This window comes from Petaurus breviceps, unplaced genomic scaffold (assembly GCF_028583685.1).
Source record: "Petaurus breviceps papuanus isolate PSGF00001 unplaced genomic scaffold, PetGlider_PUasm1.0 91133, whole genome shotgun sequence".
In the NCBI taxonomy this organism is placed as follows: Eukaryota; Metazoa; Chordata; class Mammalia; order Diprotodontia; family Petauridae; genus Petaurus; species Petaurus breviceps.
Genome location: NW_027187419.1, coordinates 28,323,789 through 28,343,125, shown reverse-complemented (window position 1 = coordinate 28,343,125; position 19,337 = coordinate 28,323,789). Strand labels below are relative to the sequence as shown.

Sequence of the window (19,337 nt, the reverse complement as noted above, 5' to 3'; positions counted from 1 at the left end):
GTAGAATGGGCAGATGAAAACAATTTGTTTCAATAGCCATGAAAGTGGCTGAAGCAGGTGCTGTGAAGTGCTTAGAGCTTGATCCACCACCAAAGATACCAAAGTAATCTGCAGCATCCCAGATTATCAACAGTCATCCTGACTTTTGTCTTGCCACTGGAAAAAAGAGTGAGGTTGATGACTGTGAAACTCTACTTTACTTAAATACATTTCACACACAAGTCAAGACATCATCCTGTGATATCACTGGTCCTCTATGAAAACAAAGGACAGACAAAAAAAAAAACCTGAAGTCCAGGAGCCACTGATCAATCCTGGATCAGATCCGACTTTGTAAGTATTCAAGTTAAATAGAAGAACAAGCTCATCAAAGATTTAAGATAAAAATTTGCTAATCAAATGAACAGAGTTAGATTAGGCTATGACCAATGACAATAATTAAGACAAAAAGGAAAGTATTTGTACTTAGACTTTCTTTTAAAAACTTGTAAGAATAATCTATTTTATTAGTTAAGATTGCTTATTAAAGTTTACTTGTTTTCATAGAGTTTGTAAATTTATAAAGTGTAACAGAAAAGTAAGAGATGAGCTGTGAACTAATCAACCATTCTGGAAAGTAATTTGGAACTATGCCCAAAAGGCTATCAAATTGTGCATACCCTTTCACTCAGCAATAATGCTAGTAGGACTATACCCCCAAAGAGATGAAAAAAAGAGGAAAAGAATCCATATGTACAAAAATATTTACAACAGCTTTTTTGTGGTATCAAAGAACTGGAAAATGAGGGGATGCCCATCAATTAGAGAATAGCTGAACAAGTTGTGACCTATAAATACAATGGAATATTATTGTGCTATATGAAATGATGGAGATGACTTCAGAAAACCCTAAGAAGACTTACATGAATTGAAGCAAAGTGAAGTGAACAGAACTAGGAGAACAATCTATATAGTAGCAGCCATTTTGTAAAGATAATCAACTTTTAAAGATTTAGTAACTGATAAACACAATAACCTACCACAATTCCAATGGAGTTACAATGAAACATGCTATCCACCTCTATATAGAAAACAGATAGATACAGAGTGTATCTATGTACATATGGATTCTTTTCCTCTTTTTTTCATCTCTTTGGGGGTATAGTCCTACTAGCATTATTGCTGAGTGAAAGGGTATGCACAATTTGATAGCCTTTTGGGCATATTATTTTTCTCTTTCTCTCTCAATCTTGTATATTTTGGGGAGAACAAGGATAACGTAAAAATTTGTTCTCCATGACTATACATATTTATAATGGGTTCTGTTTTTCTTGACTTCTCAATGGGCTAGGGGAGACAGTAGCACAAAGGAGAGAATTTTGAACTGAAAAAAAAATTTAAGTCTATGCACTCTAAAAAAATTAAGGAACACTGAGAGTAAAAGAGAAAAAAAGAAACTTTTCTAACAGCACAACATACATTGGGCCCTCCTCAACAATAAAAAAAAAAAAGGTAAGAGATTAGAACTCAGAATAGTGGGGTTTTAGTCGCAACTCTGCCTATTATTAGATAGTGACTGCATTACTGTCTGATTATAATAGTCTGATGGTGGTAGTGGTGGTGGTGGTGGTGATGATGGTGATGGTGGTGGTGGTGGTGGTGATGATAACAATGACAGCAACAACTAGCATTTTTATTGTGCTTTAAAGTTGTAAAGCATTTTACAAATATTTCAGTGTATTCTTACAACAACCCAGGGGGAGGGAGGGAAGGCCCTATTATTACCCCCATTATACAGATGAGGAAACTGAGACTAATAGAGGTTTAATGATTAGATCAGGGTCACACAACTAGCAAATGTTTGAAGGTGGATTTGAACTCAGGGTTTTCCTTACTTCAGGTCCAAAATTCTATCAACTCCGACATCAAGCTAACTAACTGGTACTCTTAGTGTTTCCTCATTCAAATCCATCTTCAATATAGCTGCCAAAGTGGTTTTCCTTAAATACAGTTCTGACCATGGTATTCCCCTACTCAATAAAATTCAATGGTTCCCTAATCCCTCAAATATTAACTCCTCTGCTTGACTTTTAAATCTCCTCACAATCTGACCCCAACATATTTCTTTTAGCTTCCTAATATCTTATTTCCCTTCCTTCAAATGTTCCAGCCAAATTGTCCTTCTTACTGCCCCTCCCACATGACACACCATATCTCTTCTCTGTGCTTCCTTCTACCTGAAAGGCTCTCCCTCCTTACCTCTGTCTCTTAGAATCAAACATCTTCAAGACATAGTTGAAGAACGACCTTCCAAATGAAGATTTTCCTGATTTGCTATACTATTAGTGTCTTCCTTTCCAAACTGCCTCATACTTATTTTGTACTGATTCTGGATATGCATATGGGTGTGTGTGTGTGTGTGTGTATAGCCTCATAAAATATAAGTTCTTTGAGACAGAGATTGTTTCATTTTTTGTATTTAGTACAAGATCTTGCACATACTAAGTAATGATTAAATGCTTGCTTCTTGATGTGAGCTATCCCTGGTGACATAATGAAACCTATTTATTATGTTCAACACATTTTTCCCATTGCTCTATGGATAATTTATACTTTAAATTAATTTATCTGAGATCATGGATTTTCATCATTCTCAGACCCACAGCAACTCTATGAGAACATAAAAGTTAAATAGGCAGGTTTTTGTGGCTGCGAATAGTTGTGAATCTTTGAAAATACAGAACTACTTCCTAAAAATGATCCAATCCAATTTGCTCCTACTCAATCCTAGGCCCAGCCTGTGGACTAGATGCAGTACCTAGATATGGCCATAGTATCATCAGAACAGGCTTTTCATGCACTTTTGTTTTTCCTTGGTGGTTTGAGCAATATAGTTCACATGACTCTGGCATAGCAAGACTTTTCAGTGTTCTGGGTTCCCAGAATTTGTACATCACTAACGAACAGTAACATTTAGAGAACTTTAATAACACTAACTAATTCCAGTAGACAGAGAGTGATATATATTTCTCTCCTGTAGGTTTCAGGTGGTAAACCACAGACATGGAATATTGCATTCATTGTCAGATGCAGTCTTTGAAATGGTTTCCTGTTTGACTATTTTTCTTTGTTAACATGGAAGAAGAGAGAAAGCAATGTAATACAAAACAAAACATGTATCAACAAAATAAACAATGCACATTGCCCTGTTTGGCATCTTGTTTGATGAGTCTCTACGTAGTAAATCATTTAACAGAGCTATCTCCATGGTCAAATCCATCATTCAAATGTCATAGCAAGTCCACTATATCCTAAGAAGTGCGATATAGTGGATAGGAAAGAAAATCCTCTCATTAATGTAAATAGGAAGCCTGTTTGCTTTTATAGTTTTAGAGAGTCTTCTGAGGGTACTGAGAAGTTAAATGACTTGCACATGGATTTACTGTCTCCAAAACTAACCTTGGCATATACATTATGCCAAGAAGGCTCTCTTATTCCAAGACTCTGTAAAACTATAAAGTATAGACAAGCTTCCTATTTGCATTAATGAAGGGATTTCTATACTTGGAGTTCCCTCCAGATTAAATAACAGCTCTGAATCAATTAATCAGTCAATAAACTATGAGGTGATTACAAAAATTAAGCTATTACTATTAAAAAAAATGCACACGCAAAGGAGAAAGAATCCAACCACAGATGGGAATAGAGAAGACTGGGGAGTTCATCTTCAGAGGAGTATAATGAAGCAAAATACTCTCTTCTACCCCAAAGAGTAGTGTCAAATGGTTACCTGCCCAAAAAGAATTCATAGAAAAACTTAAAAAAAGACTTTAAAAATCAAATGAGGAAGGGAAGAAAAATTAAGGAAAAAAGGAGAATCCAAAAAAACGATTATGAAAAGAAATTCAACCAATTAGAAAAGGAGATCCAGAATGCTAAGGAAGAAAATGACACCTTGAAAATTAAGAAATGGACAAGGAGAAGCCAACAAAGTTATAACACATCTTTTGAAGAGCACCATGCCTAGCTGAATAAAGAATGAAAAAATAGAAGAGAAAGTGAAATGTCTTATAAGAAAAACAACTGGGGGCAGCTAGGTGGCACAGTGAATAAAGCACCAGCCCTGGAGTCAAGAGGACCTGAGTTTAAATCCAGCCTCAGACACTTAACACTTACTGGCCATGTGACCTTGGGCAAGTCACTGAACCCCAACTGCCCTGCCTTCCCCCCTCCAAAAAAACACAAGCAAAAAAAAAAAACTGATCTGGAGAACAGATTAAGAAGAGAAAACATAAGAATAATCAGACTACCTGAAAGTTATGATCAAAAAAAGACTCTTGAGAGTTGCAAAACCCACAAAATGACACAGAGAAGCTAACCTCCCGCTGAGGACAGCCCAGAAGGCTGGCAGGAATCCAGCACAGTCCTCTGGGAGCCCAGCCCAGCCCCTCACTGAGGCTTTAGCCCCAGGGCGGGCCTGACCAGCCAATGGCCAGAGGGACTCCAGATCAGCAGCAGCTGTGGCTGTTTCCAGATTTATCAACACATAGATGCAAAGGACAAAGTGAGAGGTCAGTGCAGTATGGACTTTGGGACCAGTAAGTGGGAGTGCATGGCTTTTACCCCCAGGGCGAAAAGCCTCCAGACTCCAGCACAGCCAGCCAGCGCCATGTGGTGGCTTCAGCTCCTGGCTTGCAGAGTGTAGGGGGACCAAGCACCAGTCTGAAGGGTAATCACTCTTGCTTTAACCTGCTTGGATCTGGATTGCAGTCTAGAGTGGAGGTCCTGGGGTGTGTGTCCAGCTTGCCAGAGAGTGTGGGGACCTCAGAGAAGGCACCCATCTAATACCTCCGGCAGCTGAGAAAACCCAAGCGTTGGGACGAAAGCTCCTCTGTCTGGTGGCAGAATCCTACTGTGGCAAAAAGCCCAAAAGTCAAGTAATTGAGTGGCAAAATGAGCAGACAAAGGAAACAAAGCAGACAGAAGATCCCAACAATACACTCCTATTTTAGGGACAAAAAGGAGCAAAGCATGGAACAGGAGGAAAACAGTGAAGTCAGAACTCCTGCACCAAAAGCTTCAAAGGAAAATACAGGCTGGTTACAAGCCATAGAGGACCTTAAGAAGCAGAAAAGAGAAGTGGAGGAAAAATTGGGAAGAGAAATGATAACAATGCAAGAAAATTATGAAATGAGAGTCAACAGCCTGATTGAGGAAAATAATACCTTAAAAAACAGACTGACTCAAATGGCAAAGGAGGCTCAAAAAGGCAATGAGGAGAAGAAAGCCTTAAAAAGCCGAATTTGACAGATGGAAAAAGAATCTCAAAAGCTCAATGAGGAGAATCATTGCTTCAGAATTAGACTGGAGCAAATGGAAGCTAATGACTTTATGAGAAATCAAGATGCTGTTAAACAGATCCAAACAAATGAAAGAATAGAAGGCAATGTGAAATATCTCATGGGAAAAACCACTCACCTGGAAAATAGATCCAGGAGAGATACTTTAAAAATTATTGGACTACCTGAAAGCCATGACCAAAGTAAGAACCTAGAAATCATCCTCCAGGAAATTCTCAAAGAAAACTGCCCTGATGTTTTAGTACCAGAGGGCAAAATAGAGGTTGAAAGAATCCACCGATCACCTCCTGAAAAAGATCCCAAAAAGAAAACTCCTAGGAATATTATAGCCAGGTTCCAGAATTCCCAGATTAAGGAGAGAATATTACAAGCAGCCAGGAAGAAACAATTTGAATATTGTGGAAACACAATCAGGATAACCCAGGATCTGGCAGCTTCTACACTGAGGGATCGAAGGGCTTGGAATATGATATTCCGGAGAGCAAAGGATCTGGGATTAAAACCAAGAGTCACCTACCCAGCAAAACTGAGTATCATGTTTCAGGGGAAAATATGGTCATTCATTGGAATAGAGGACTTTCAAGCATTCTTGCTGAAAAAAACAGAGTTGAACAGAAAATTTGACATTCAGATACAAGAAGCAAGAGAAGCATGAGAAGGTAAACAGGGAAAAGGATTCCTACATGGAAAAACAATAATTGTAAGTTATGAAACTTTTCTCAGTAGTTGAAGGGATTAGAAATATATATGTGTCTATATATGAGGGTATATGGGCATATGAATACATATGTGAATGTGTGTATATATGTTTACAGGTATACATAGATAGAGGGCACAGGACCAATTTAACAGGAAGGAATGATACTTAAAAGGTGAAATTTAAGAGGTGAGAGGAATATAATGAGAGGAGATGGGGAGAGACAGATTGGGTTAAACTATCTCATATAGAAGAGGCAAGGGAAAATGGTTACAATGGAGGGGAAGAATAGGAAGGCAAAAGGGAATGAGTCAATCTTATTCCCATTGAATTTGGCTTGAAGAGGGAGTGAAATACACACTAAATAGGGTATCTCACCCTCCGGGAGAATAGGGGCAGAAGGGGATGAGAGGGGGGATGATAGGAGGGAGGGCAGTTTCGGGGGGAGGGAAGCTGGAAGCACCCACTTTTGAAAGGGAACGGGTTCAAAGTAGAGAATAGAATAAGTGGGAGGTGGGATAGGAGGGAGGGAAATATAGTCAGTGTTTTACAATATATCTACTATGGTATTGTTTTGCATTAGCCACACATGTACAACCTATAATGAACTGCTTGTCTTCCCAGTAAGGGTGGGTGATGGAAGGAAGGGAATGAATCTGGAATTGAAAGTTTTAAAATCAAATATATATATGTGTGTGTGTGTGTGTGTGTGTGTGTGTGTGTGTGTGTGTATACTATTATTAATACCATCTTACATGTAATTGGGAAATAAGATATACAGGCAGTGAGGCATAGAGATCCACTGGAAAAGTCGAAAGGGGTATGGGAGAAAATATGGGAGAGAGCAGATTGCAGGAGGGGATATCCTGTGGGACTGCTATTTTGGGGTGGTGGGTAGGGGAAAAACGGGGAGAAAATTTGTAACTCAAAATCTGGCAGAAACGAATGATGTAAATCAGAAGTTAATAAAGCATTAAAAAAAAAGACTCTTGATACAATAATACAAGAAATAATTAAAGAAAATTGTCCTCAAGCATTAGAAAAAAGGGAGAAAGTAGAAATAGAAAAAAAAATCCATCAAACACCCCTTGAAAAAGATCCTACCATGTTTTCCCAATAATAAGACACTGTCTTATTAATTTTTTTTGGACAGAAAAACACCAGAGGGCTTATTTTCAGGGGAGGGCTTATTTATTCGAAGATCCAAAAGTTTTTCTTTACAGAAAACTGCAAGATTCTTGCCATGTGACTCCTCTACAATTGCTTTCTTATACTCAACAGTATAGCTCTTCCTTTTTGTACTCATGTCTGGGGGTCAAAACAGACAGAATAATAAAATTATGACCATCAGTCCTTCTTTTCACTCCATCATGCCCCCTGAGTTCTTTTTTCCTCCATCATGCCCCCTCACTCCCACTTACATACCAGGTTTTTATGTTGTCCTGCCTCTGCGACACTGCTCTCAATGGCGCCAGCAAGCAAAAAGAACAGGACGACGCGCTCACTGCTGCAGCTCTGATTGGATGCAGCTCGGAGCACAGCGTGCGTTTCACGGAGGGGGGATGGTGCATACAGAGGGTACGGTAATGTAGCGTAGCACAGGGGATCACCTTCACTACAGTAGCAATCTCAATAGGGCTTATTTTCGGGGGAGGGCTTATATTAGAGGAATCTTACACAGTAAGGGGAAGGCTTATTTTCGGGATAGGTCTTATTATCGGGGAAACACGGTATGATGAAAACTCATAGGAATATAGTCAAACTCCAAAACACCCAGTTCAAGAATAAAATATTAAAAGCAACAAAAAATATCAATTTAAATATGATGATGCCACAATTAGAATTACATAAGTCCCAGCAGTGGAGATACTAAAGGACCACAGATCTTGGAACACTATATATCGAAGAACAAAAGAACTGGGGCTCCAGTAGAAAACAAACCCAGCAAAATTAAGTATGATCCTGAATGAAAAAAAAATGGATATCTGATCAACTGTCAGACTTTCAAGACTTTGTTAGAAAAAAAAAAAGACCTGAACTTAACAGATTTGACATACAAGAGCCAAGAGAAACATAAGGTACATCCCAAAGACTGATTACAAGGGATTCAATAAGGACAGAACATTTACTTTTCATATATATGTAAAATGAATATATGTCTAAGATTGTCATTAGCAATTGGGTAGCTCATAATAAAGATTGAGGTAGACCTGAGTATGATATGACTTTAAAAAGTAAAACCATTTAGTAACAGCTAAAAAGATTAACTATTTTATACAAATGAAGTGCATGAAGAAAAATTGATACAGAGGAATTAGGTGGGGGAAGGAGGGCTGGTAATTCTGGTAACCTACTTTCATCAGCAATGGGTTCAAGAGGGAACAATATATATATATATATCTAGAAAAGTATAAGTCTTCTAAATTCAGAAGAAATAAAATAGTTAAGGGGATAGGGAGGAGGGAGAGGACAAGGGAGCTAGAAGTAAGGGTAAGGTAATAGGTTAAAAGAGGGTATGCCGGGGTACTTAGATAAATGGGAATGGGAGGATAAGGGAGGGATCTCTAGAGGAGAGGGTGAGGGAATAGGTTATAGGGGGCTAAACTATAGGTTACACATAGAAGGGTGTTTAGATTTATGGGAATGGGAGGATAGTAGAGGGACACTTGGAGGGGGGATAGGCTAAATAATAGGAGGGCAAGGTAGTGGGTAGAAGCAGAGGAGTCAGAAGGGACAGGAAACATGAGTCATGTACAAATATAAAAACAAAGATCAGAAGTAGAATTTGTTAGGGAAAGTATATGTTTATACATGTATGTATACATATGTGTGTGCATATATATCTGTGTAGGTATATATCTATTAATATAGTTAATATATCTGCACTTAATTGTAAGCAGGGGAGGGGGAGAGAGGAAGGGTGAAGAAAGAATAAAGTAAAAAGTGCACACCAGACAAAAGAAAACTTAAAAGGAAGCAAAGAAGGACAGCTCTCAATGCAACATGTAGTATTTATCATATAGGCTTTCTTGAAATGAAAACTTATTATTACATATTTTGAATCCTCTCATTCTTTTATGCACATGACATGTTTTTTTTTTCCTTTTCTTACTTTGTATTTAAGTTCCAATATTTAAGTTTAGATATTTTTTTTTCTTTTCTCTATTCTGAATCTGTATTCTAGCGCTGGAGTCCTAAAAAAATTTTTTTAAAGAATAAAAAATTATAAACTAAACCTATTCAACTTGAACAGTTTTAGAATCAGACTTGCTACTACATTTACTTCCATTAGTATAAATAATATAAAATGGAAACTTGGATGTTAAAAAGATTTGAAGCAATAAATGAACATTCAGCAATTTCATCATATTCAGAGTTGGAAAGACAAAAATTGTCTTTTCTTTTTCTTCAAAACCTAAAAACCTCTGAATAATGCTGAAATTTCTAACTAGATTTACATATTGATTCTTTAGAACATGCTTCTATCATATTCATTAACATGTATTCAAAGAAATGATCCAGTTTAATCTGGCCTTCACTTTCTAGAGAAAATATGCAAAATATAACACATCTTTTGAAGAGCACCCTGCCTAGCTGAATTTTATTAAGGATTTTAAAACAGGCACAGATGGTTAAGAACAAAACCCAAAGTGTTTCACTATTTATCAAATCTCTCATTTGTGAGATCAAGCAAACTATCTAGGGTGAAGGAGGAAAGGAAGGAAAACCTTCCATTTCCATTTTCAATTCTGAATTCTATCCAAAGACCTTATACATTAACAAAAAATAATGTTTAGTTAACTGATTTTAATTTATCACTTTATTAAGGACAAGCATTTTGGAAGCACACTGCAATTAAGACCAAGGACCAAGTTTTTTGTTTGTTTTTTAAAAGAAAACAACATCTTTTTACAAAGCTTTTAAAAAGTCTGATTTTATGTAGACATATCCAAGAAAGGAAAATAAGTGAAGTTTATGCAATTCATACAAGGTTTAAATTCCTATTAATATGTGTAAAGAGTAAGATGTAAAAAGAATTATATACTTTGAGGGACAGAATGAGGGCATGTATACTGGAACAAAATTGTAGGAAAGCCTAAAGTACAAATTCTTAAAACTGATAAGTAATTTGCTTTGAGCAGTAATCTTCACTTTACTTTCTTAGGACTTATAATATGACAATGGGAAAAATATAATTCAATTTACTATGATTTGATTTACCTGACTTTTCAGAAATACATCTGTTATAATCTATCTGTATAAGACTTCTTTTTATATCACTCTAGCTTAACCAGAAAAAAACAGTAATGTGGGTAATATTCCATTTTAATTAATACCTCAATAGCGCTTTTGCTACAGCTAACAACCCTAAGAGTATTTTGTTCGTTGTGGATGCAATAAATCCTGTGAATTAAAAAAATTTATGTTAAGTATCCATGTTTAAAAGTCAACATATTTAATACATTAACCTTTAGGTAAGCCATGTGTACAATCAGAAAACCTGTTAGTCTTAATAAAATGTGACATGCTTTTTAAAAGGTTATACTCATTGAAGTTTTGCAAGAAGTTGAGGTTTTCTGTAAAATTTGCTTGTATTATAAAAGGGAATCTGCCTGTTAATGCTAAGTCTAATAAAGAAGCTTGTAAAAATATCATTTATAAAATATATTATAATCTTATACTTAATCTAATCATTCAAAAACTTTCAAATAGATTGTGTTAGGTACTATGGAGAAAACAAAGATGAGTAAACCCCTTCCTACACTTACATTTGTCATAAAAAAACAGAAGAGCACAGAAAACCCTTCTGAAACAATGTATTCTGAAACAAAGTCACTATTAACAAGATTTGGATGAAACACAGAAACTTTGTACTGTTTACTTATTAAACTCACATTCTGCCTAGAATGTTCCATCAAATTGTTCCTATTGTCCTCTCTACAACCTTCAGTCTTTCCTTATCTATTCATTCCTACCCTGCTACATACAAGCACACCCAAGTTTCCCCCATTCTAAAAAAACCCACACTCTTAGGGAGGCTAGGTGGCACAGTGAATAGAGCACCGGCCCTGGATTCAGGAGGACCCTAGTTCAAATTCGGCCTCAGACACTTATCACAAAAAACTAGCCGTGTGACCTTGGGCAAGTCACTTAATCCCAATTGCCCTACCTTCCCCCCTCCAAAAAGAGAAAAAAAAAAAAAAACCCACACTCTATCCCAACAGCCCTGTCAGATACTATCTCATCTTTCTCCTTCCTTCCCCAGTGAAAATCTTTGAAAAAAGCTATTTATTCTCAGAGTTTTCCCTTCCTCTTCTATACTCTCTGCAACCTGGCTTCTGATCTTATCATTCAAATGAAACTGATCTCTACAAAGTTAGCAATGATCCCTCTCTTGTCAAATTTAATGAACTTTTTACCATCTTCATCCTTCTTGATTTCTCCAGAATATTTAAGGCTATTTACCACCTCTTCCTGGACACACTTTCCTCTCTTGATTTTAACTGTCTGATTTCTCCCTTCTCAGTCTCCTTTGCTGACTGATCATCCATGTCACTGATTATGGGTCTACCTCGTGGCACCACTCCCTACATTCACTCACATCATGACTTGAGCAGCTCCCATGAGTTAATCATTGTTTATGAGCAGATAATACTTAGATCTTAACATCTGGCCTAAGTCTTTCTCTAAGTTCCCAATCCTATATAACCAACTGCCTATTGTACATTTCAACACATGCAAAACAGAGACTATTATTTCTCCCCCACCACAAGCCCTGATACCCAGCCCTCTTTCAAACTTCCTTTTCACTTTAGAGGGTACCACCATCCCTTCAGTTACCAGATTAGGCACCTTGGTATTGTGAAAGAGCCCTCGCGATTAATATGTCTATTTTCTTTGAGTTACCTTACCAGGCAGGGACACTGGACACAGAGTAAAAGGAGTCAATCAGGAGCCTGCAGTAAACCAAAGTCTTACTCACTCCCAGATACTTCTGCTGGTGTTCACTGGCTGACCTTACTGAGCTGTGCAAACCAAAGTGATCTAAACCAGCCTTCCTATAAATAATTTCTGTTTTGTAGATGAGATGAAATCTGATTATTTTGTAATTAACATATTTAGCAGAAATCAACAGAGGATTAAGGATACCTTGAAAAATGAGGAAGTTTTGAAAGCTAAAGTAAAACTCAAAAGTCATAATTTTGCCAATGGCTATTATTACTAATTGCTTCTTTATCTGCAATTCCACAGGAGTTACATAGGACAGAAATCTGGTATAACTTTACCCTAGTTGAAAATTAAACTAAATAAACTGTAATTACATTCCATTTGTGAGCCCAAAATTAAAGTCTTATTTTTAAAATTCAATATGCCACTCTATTGCATTAATATAAATATTATAAAAACATATCTCAAATACAAATACTACTATATATAACAGAAAATGCCACTTAAGAATTTAACTGAATACAACTCCATTTTACATTTTTATTGGTGAAACCGAACATTTGTCAATTTAAGTAATACCTTAATTTGGTGCCTCAGAACATAAAATATTAACTCAACCTGGGTCCATGCTATAAAATGAAAAATAACAACAACTCTAAGGTTTGCAAAACATATCACATACATGATCTCAATGACCCTATGATGTAGATACTCCTGTTACCCCACTTAGTTTAGGAAACTGAGATTTAGAGGGGTTAGATGAAATTACAAGCCCATACTTACACAGTCAGGGAAAGAGGTAGCATTTTTACACAGGTATTGACCTCAAGTCTTGTATCTGAGGCACTGTACTATACTACCTCTTATGGAGAAAATGTGGACGCATTTTCATTTAATCAAAGACAATAATGAATTTAAGGGAAATTATTTTACTTAGAACAGTCAGTAACGCAGAGAAGCTACAGAAAGATAAATTTCAGGTTGATGTCTAAAGAAACTTCCTAACAAGTGAAGTGATCCAAAAATAGAAAGGGTAGCTCAGGAAGCAGTGAGTTATCCCTAACATGAAGTCTTCGAGCTAAATTTGGATGATTACTTGTTTGAGATATCAAAGTGGAAATTTTTTTGTCAGTCATGGGTTGAACTAAACAATCTCTGAGCTCCCCTCTAAATCTGTAATGCTAAATTTCTATTTCTCAGTGAAATTTGGTGACTAAGAGATCATTAGTAACTTTGGAGACACCAGTTCACAGGAATGATAGGGTCTAAAGAAAGATGGTAAGGGGTTATTTAAGAAGAGAACAAGAGGAGAGAAAGTGGAACCACCTACCTATAATGGCCTTGTAGAGGAGTTAAGCAGTTAAGTAAAGGTCAGAAGAGATACAGGACAGCAGTTAGCAGGGATGGAAGTATCAAATGAAGGTTTTTTGAGAATGGAGTGATTGGATGTTTGTAGGCAATAGGAAATTAGCCAGTAGACAGTGAGAGACTGAAAATGAGCAAAGAGTGGAAATGACAAGAAGGGATGAGCTGCTGGGGGAAACAAGATAGAGTACTACTCTTTTGGAACAAGTAGAGTAGCTAGCTGTAAGGGTTATGGGATTTAAAGATCTCCCATGCCCCATGGACGTGCTGACATAGCAGAGCAAGAGAAAGTGAAAAGCCGAGCTAACGGTCCTGCGGTTGGCAGTTGGTGACGGTTGCCTTTTTTTTTTTTTGAGTTAGGACTCCGGCTGAGCACTGCCAGCGGCCGGAGCTGCTGGGAGCAGGACTTTCTGCTAAGGACTCCTGCTAAGGACTGCCAGGGGCCGGAGCTGCTGGGAGCATGCTTCCAGGACGCTGGGTGGTTGCTGTGAGTGGGGAGAGGAGGACCTTTGCCTGAGGTAGCCTGTTCTGTTTTAAAGGCTTGAAAATGTGGGTGCTTTCTACTTTATCTACCTGTGCCAATGTCATAACTACTCTGATGGCTTTCACTTTCTGGTTTTGGGACTCAGTCTTTTGGTATCTTAATAAATTTTCTAGTTTATTTCCCCAAATGGCAAACCTGATGTATTTTGTGATGGATAATTATATCAGCATATTTGTAATCTCTATAGGTATTGTGAATATGGCATTGCTGATACACTAGCCTTGATAAGGATTAAACCTACCTCATCATCATTCATATCTCTCTCTCTCATTCTGACTTATTTTATCATAAGAATAGTAAACTTTCAATATGCTATTTTAATTCAACAAACATTTCTGAATTATCTACTATGTACAATGTACCACAGTAGGTGCTGAGGTCTATTTTGCAATTCAGAGATTTAAGGGGAAAATTCCAGAAATTTTTGTTTAGAAAGATTAAATTTGTAATTTTACCACTAACTTTCAAGGTTTTTATCTTAGCCATTCCATGTAAAAATTGTAGATAGACAAAACAAAACAGGAGCTTACAATCTCCTCAGATATGTTAGCGACAAAAATAACTATACACAAAGTGATATGAAATAAGAGAAAGCACTAGCAACTGGAAAGATTTGAGAAATGGCTTCATGGAATAGAAAAGGAGTAATTTTCACAAACATAAACAGTTTATTTAAAGTGAGTATTAGAAATTAATAACATTTTAGTTTATATATATATATATATGGTATTCTCACTTGAGCCTCACAGCACCCCGATGAGGTAAGTATTAAAGACATCATTATTTCCTTATTACAGATGAAAAAACTGAAGCTCATAGAGGATCAGTGACTTGCAGAGGATCATAGAGCTAACAAGGATCAAACCCAGGGCTCAAATCCATGTCCTCCCAACTCCAAGTTCAGCACTGCCTCAGAAGTTTCCAAAAGTGCTTCAAAAAGATCACTTATTAGTCAAAGCGAAGAACACAGTTTGTACTTAACCAGCTGGCCTTCAGAGACTCCTTCCCTCTAAACAGCAAGTTTTAGAGAGGTTGCTTAGAGCAGAATATGTATTATGTTTTTGTTTTATTATTATTATTATATTACATATAGTAATATATATTATATTATCTTTTGTTAAACACTTCCCAATTACATTTTAATCTGGTTTGGGCTATACTGGAGAACTCTATAGGCTACACCCAGGCAGCAAGTTTGATCCCTCTGGCTTAGATATTAAACCTATGCTCATCAGAGTACTGGCTACCAACAAGTAATCAACTTAAGCCAACTGATCATCACTTTTAAAATCTAGAGTACATACCCTTAGGTCAGGAGAAAAATTCTCTGCAGAAGTTGAAATAGAATCCGATGATATGACAGAAGCTGATTTTAAATGTACTGAATGGTCCGAATGAGAGGTAGAGGCACTATAAAATAAAAAAGAGAGAGATTTTTGAAAGATGTATAGATTACAGGTAACACAATATTTCTAATGCATGAAAATTTTAAAATTCTCTTTCCAATTCCATCATATAGTCCCACCTTACCTATTTATCTTCTTCCAGTGTTCCCCAACATGGACCCTCTACTCAGTTCCTGACAGGACACTATTCATATCTTCCTACGACATATCATGTTCATTTCTTTCTTCATTCTGCCCTACAGACCACATATCCTTGCCCTTGTATTTCTTCTTCTTTCTGCCAATCCAAACTCTATGCTTTTTTAAAAACCAACTTCAAGAACTACCTCCTCAATTATGGTTAACCAAATCATATCACATTCTATCAGAGGAAAATGATAAATGATGGAGAAGATGTGGGAAAATTGGAACGCTAATGTATTGTTGGTGGAGTTGTGAACTGATCCAACCATTCTGGAGAGCAATTTGGAACTATTCTCTAAGGGGTATAAAACTGTGTATATCCTTTGCTCTAGCAATACCACTTCTAAGTCTGTATCCCAAAGAGATCATAAAAATGGGAAAAGGACCCATATGTACAAAAATATTTATAACAGCTCTTTTTTAATAGTGTTGAAGAATTGTAAATTGAAGTGATGCCCATGAACTGGGGAATGGCTGAACAAGTTGTGGTATATGAATGTGATGGAATACCATTGTTCCATAAGAAATGATAAGCAGGCTGACTTCAGAAAAACCTGGAAAGACTTACATAAACTGAAGCTGAGTGAAATGAGCAGAACCAGAACATTTTACATAGTAACAGCAACACTGTGAGATGACTAACTTTGACAGACTAATCTCTGCTTAGCAATGTAAGGATCTAAAACAATTCCAAATGACTCATGAAAATGCTATTCACATCTAAAGAAAGAACTATGGAGTCATAATGTGGATCAAAGCATAGTATTTGCTCCTTTTTTTCCATTTCTTCTTTCTCGTGGTTCTTCCCATTGGTTCTAATTCTTTATAGCATGACTAATGTAAAAATACATTTAATATGAATGTATATGTAGAGCTTGTATCAGATTGCATGCCATCTTGGGGAAGTGGGAGGGGAAAGAGGGGGAGAAAATTTAGAACTCAAAATCTTATAGAAGTGAATGTTGAATACTAAAAAGTAATTAATTAATAAAAAAAAAATTATGGCTATCCAAACTAATTCCAACCACAATGATTCTTTTCCATAGCTAAGTTCCTATAGCCAAAAAAAAAAAATTAAGTATTTGTAAAAATTGAAAAGGAAAACAGATTATTCAATATAATGTCTCCTTAAATAAGCACAAATAACCTGAAACAGACCTTATACCACCTTCTAATCCTTGAATCCCTTTACTACACTATTTTCACTATTTACTATTTACTCTGGGGATAACTCTTCTCATGAAGGCTACTATTCCTTCTATATATCTTTAAATTCACCTTCTCTCATATTTTCCTACCAACTGCCCGAATATCTTCAGTCCTCTTTTCTCTCCAATCTTCAAATCAATTCACACAAGTCAACAATCATGTATTAAGTATCGTATTACATGCAGGCACTGTGGTAAGTGCAAAGAAAGTGAAAAAAATCTCTGCTCTTAAGGAGTTCACAACCTAATGGGGGAGACAAAATGCAAACAACTATTGTTAAAGAAGATACATACAGGATAAATTGGAGATAATCTCAGAAAGAAAGTGTTTAGAATTGGGTAGAATGGAAAAGGCTTCCAAAAAGACTTTTTAAGACAGGAGGAATTCTGTCCCTCCTAATCTCCACCTCCAGATATCCTTGCCTTTCAGTCAGCAGGTAGAGATAAGAAGTGACAGAGCTCCAAGCACAGAGGGCAGCAAGTGAAAATGCCCTGAGTTAGGAGAACTATAACTTTAACAAATGTCATAGTAGGAGTCAAATAAGATAGAGGGCCTAAGAGTGATTTTGTTATGTTTTGATCATCTTTAAAAAAAAAAAAAGAAAAGGAAGAAGGAAAGAAAGGGGGTGAGGTAAAGGAGAAAAACAGAAGAATGGGGGCACGGCTAGGTGGCGCAGTGAATAGAGCACCGGCCCTGGAGTCAGGAGGACCTGGGTTCGGATCCGGCCTCAGACACTTAACACAAAAAATAGCCATGTGACCTTGGGCAAGTCACTTAACCCCAACTGCCCTCCAAAAAGCAAAAAAAAAAAAAAAATAGAAGAATGGGAAGAAACTTACTTCACATAATGGGGTGTGGGGGACAAGGTAAAATTACATAAATAAAAGGGTGTGGAGACCAGAAGTCACTTGAACCTCACTTTGAGATGATGCAATAAGAAAAGAGCAGAACCAGGAGAATAATTTATACTATAACTTTGTGAAAAAATAATTTTGAAAGTTTTAAGAACTCTGATCAATGCAGTAATCAACCATTATTCCAGAGGAGTAATGATTTAAAATGCTATCTACCTACTGAGACACGTTGAATTAGACATACAGAATGAGGCATGTGTTTCTTGACACGGCCAATGTAGGAATTTGTTTTGTTTCTTTGACTATGCATATTTGTTGTATGGCATTTTTTTTTCTCAGGGAATGTAGGGTCGGGAAGGAGACAAATACTTGTTAATTCTTTGCCCTTTGGTTCTAATATATCTGAAGTTTCCTTCCTTTCTTTCCTTGCATAATTCTAGTCATCAAGTATTTAATATCCATGTTGTAAGACTGCATATTTTATCTTTTATAATATTTATTCCATGCTCTATACTCCTATTAAGTGGTAGCTGCAAAATTTTGTGTGATCCTCACTATGGTTCTTTGGTAGTTAAACACTTTATTTCTGGCTATTTGCATTTTTTTCTTGATCTGGAAGCTATGGGTTTGGCTCTGATGTTGCTGGGAGTTTTCATTCTGAGGTTTCTTTCAGGAGGTGATCTGTGAGATTTTTTGTTTGTTTGTTTTAGATTTTCTAGTCCAAGAAATCTATCTTGCCCTACAAAAAAGTAAAGGGGAAGAGGATAAGGGAGAGGGGCAGACAGGGGGAAGGGAGGGCAGAGACTGGGGCAAGGGGTAATCAGAATGCATGCCATTTTGGGGTTGGGGGGAGGGGAGAAAATTTGGAACTCAAAATCTTGTGGAAATGAATGTTGAAAACTAAAAATTAATTAAGAAAAAAAAAGATCTTCCAGCCCAGTCTGAAAATACAGTAGCCACTCATGAGCCTTAATCAAATGCTGATAAGCACAGAAGCTTTAACCTCAGTTTTTCTGATGCCTCAGTCAGTTTGCCCCTCCTTAAGCAACCTCTGCTCCAAAAGGTTCATCATTCTTCTTCTAGACTTACTAAGGACACCTGATCAACTTTAGTTCTACTGCAACTCAGAAAGCAAGGCAACATATGCGGAGTGCTAAGCAAAAGTTAAAACACTATATAAATGCACACTATCATTACTAGTAGTAATCATCTCATCAACTCCCATGGGTTTAATTAACAGTTCTTGGCAGATGATTCCCAGATCTACATATCCAGTCCTGGTCTATCTTTCTGAGCTTTAGTGACACATCATCAACATTTCCAACTGAACGTACCATAGAATTCTCAAATAAAACATGTTCAAAATAACTCATTTGTTACCTTTGCTCACAAATCCACCCTTTATCCTACCTTCCCTAGTACTGCAAAAGACACCATCATCCTTCCTGTCACCAAGGTTCACAATCTGGGGGTCATTCTCAATTCTGTTCTCTCATATCACAGATCTAAAACACTTTTTGCTTGGACTATTATAATAGCCTTCTAATTGCATTCTCTGTCTCAAGTCTCTCCCTACTCAAACTCATCCTCCATAAAGCAGCAAAACTGAGTTTTTACATAGATTCCCCAAAGTTCCTCAAGAACTCCCCCAAGGAACTCAAAGCACATCTAAGAATACAATAATCACATATCAATTTTACTAAATTCTACTAGCAATACCTTGTGATACCAAGTGATAAAAAGAACATACAAATAATGCCCTCTCATAGATGCTTTCACATGCCATTTTTT

The 19,337-nt window shown here is 36.8% G+C and overlaps 1 protein-coding gene across 2 annotated transcripts in view; it reads right to left on the bottom strand.

Moving 5' to 3' along the window:
* MTMR2 (myotubularin related protein 2) overlaps window positions 1-19,337 on the bottom strand; it is a 113,297-nt gene that overhangs the window by 63,251 nt on the left and 30,709 nt on the right. For both annotated transcript variants that reach the window (XM_069080252.1, XM_069080253.1), the window contains exon 2: window positions 15,199-15,304. In XM_069080252.1, coding sequence (XP_068936353.1) covers window positions 15,199-15,304 — 106 coding nt within the window. The remainder of the gene's footprint in view (window positions 1-15,198; window positions 15,305-19,337) is intronic.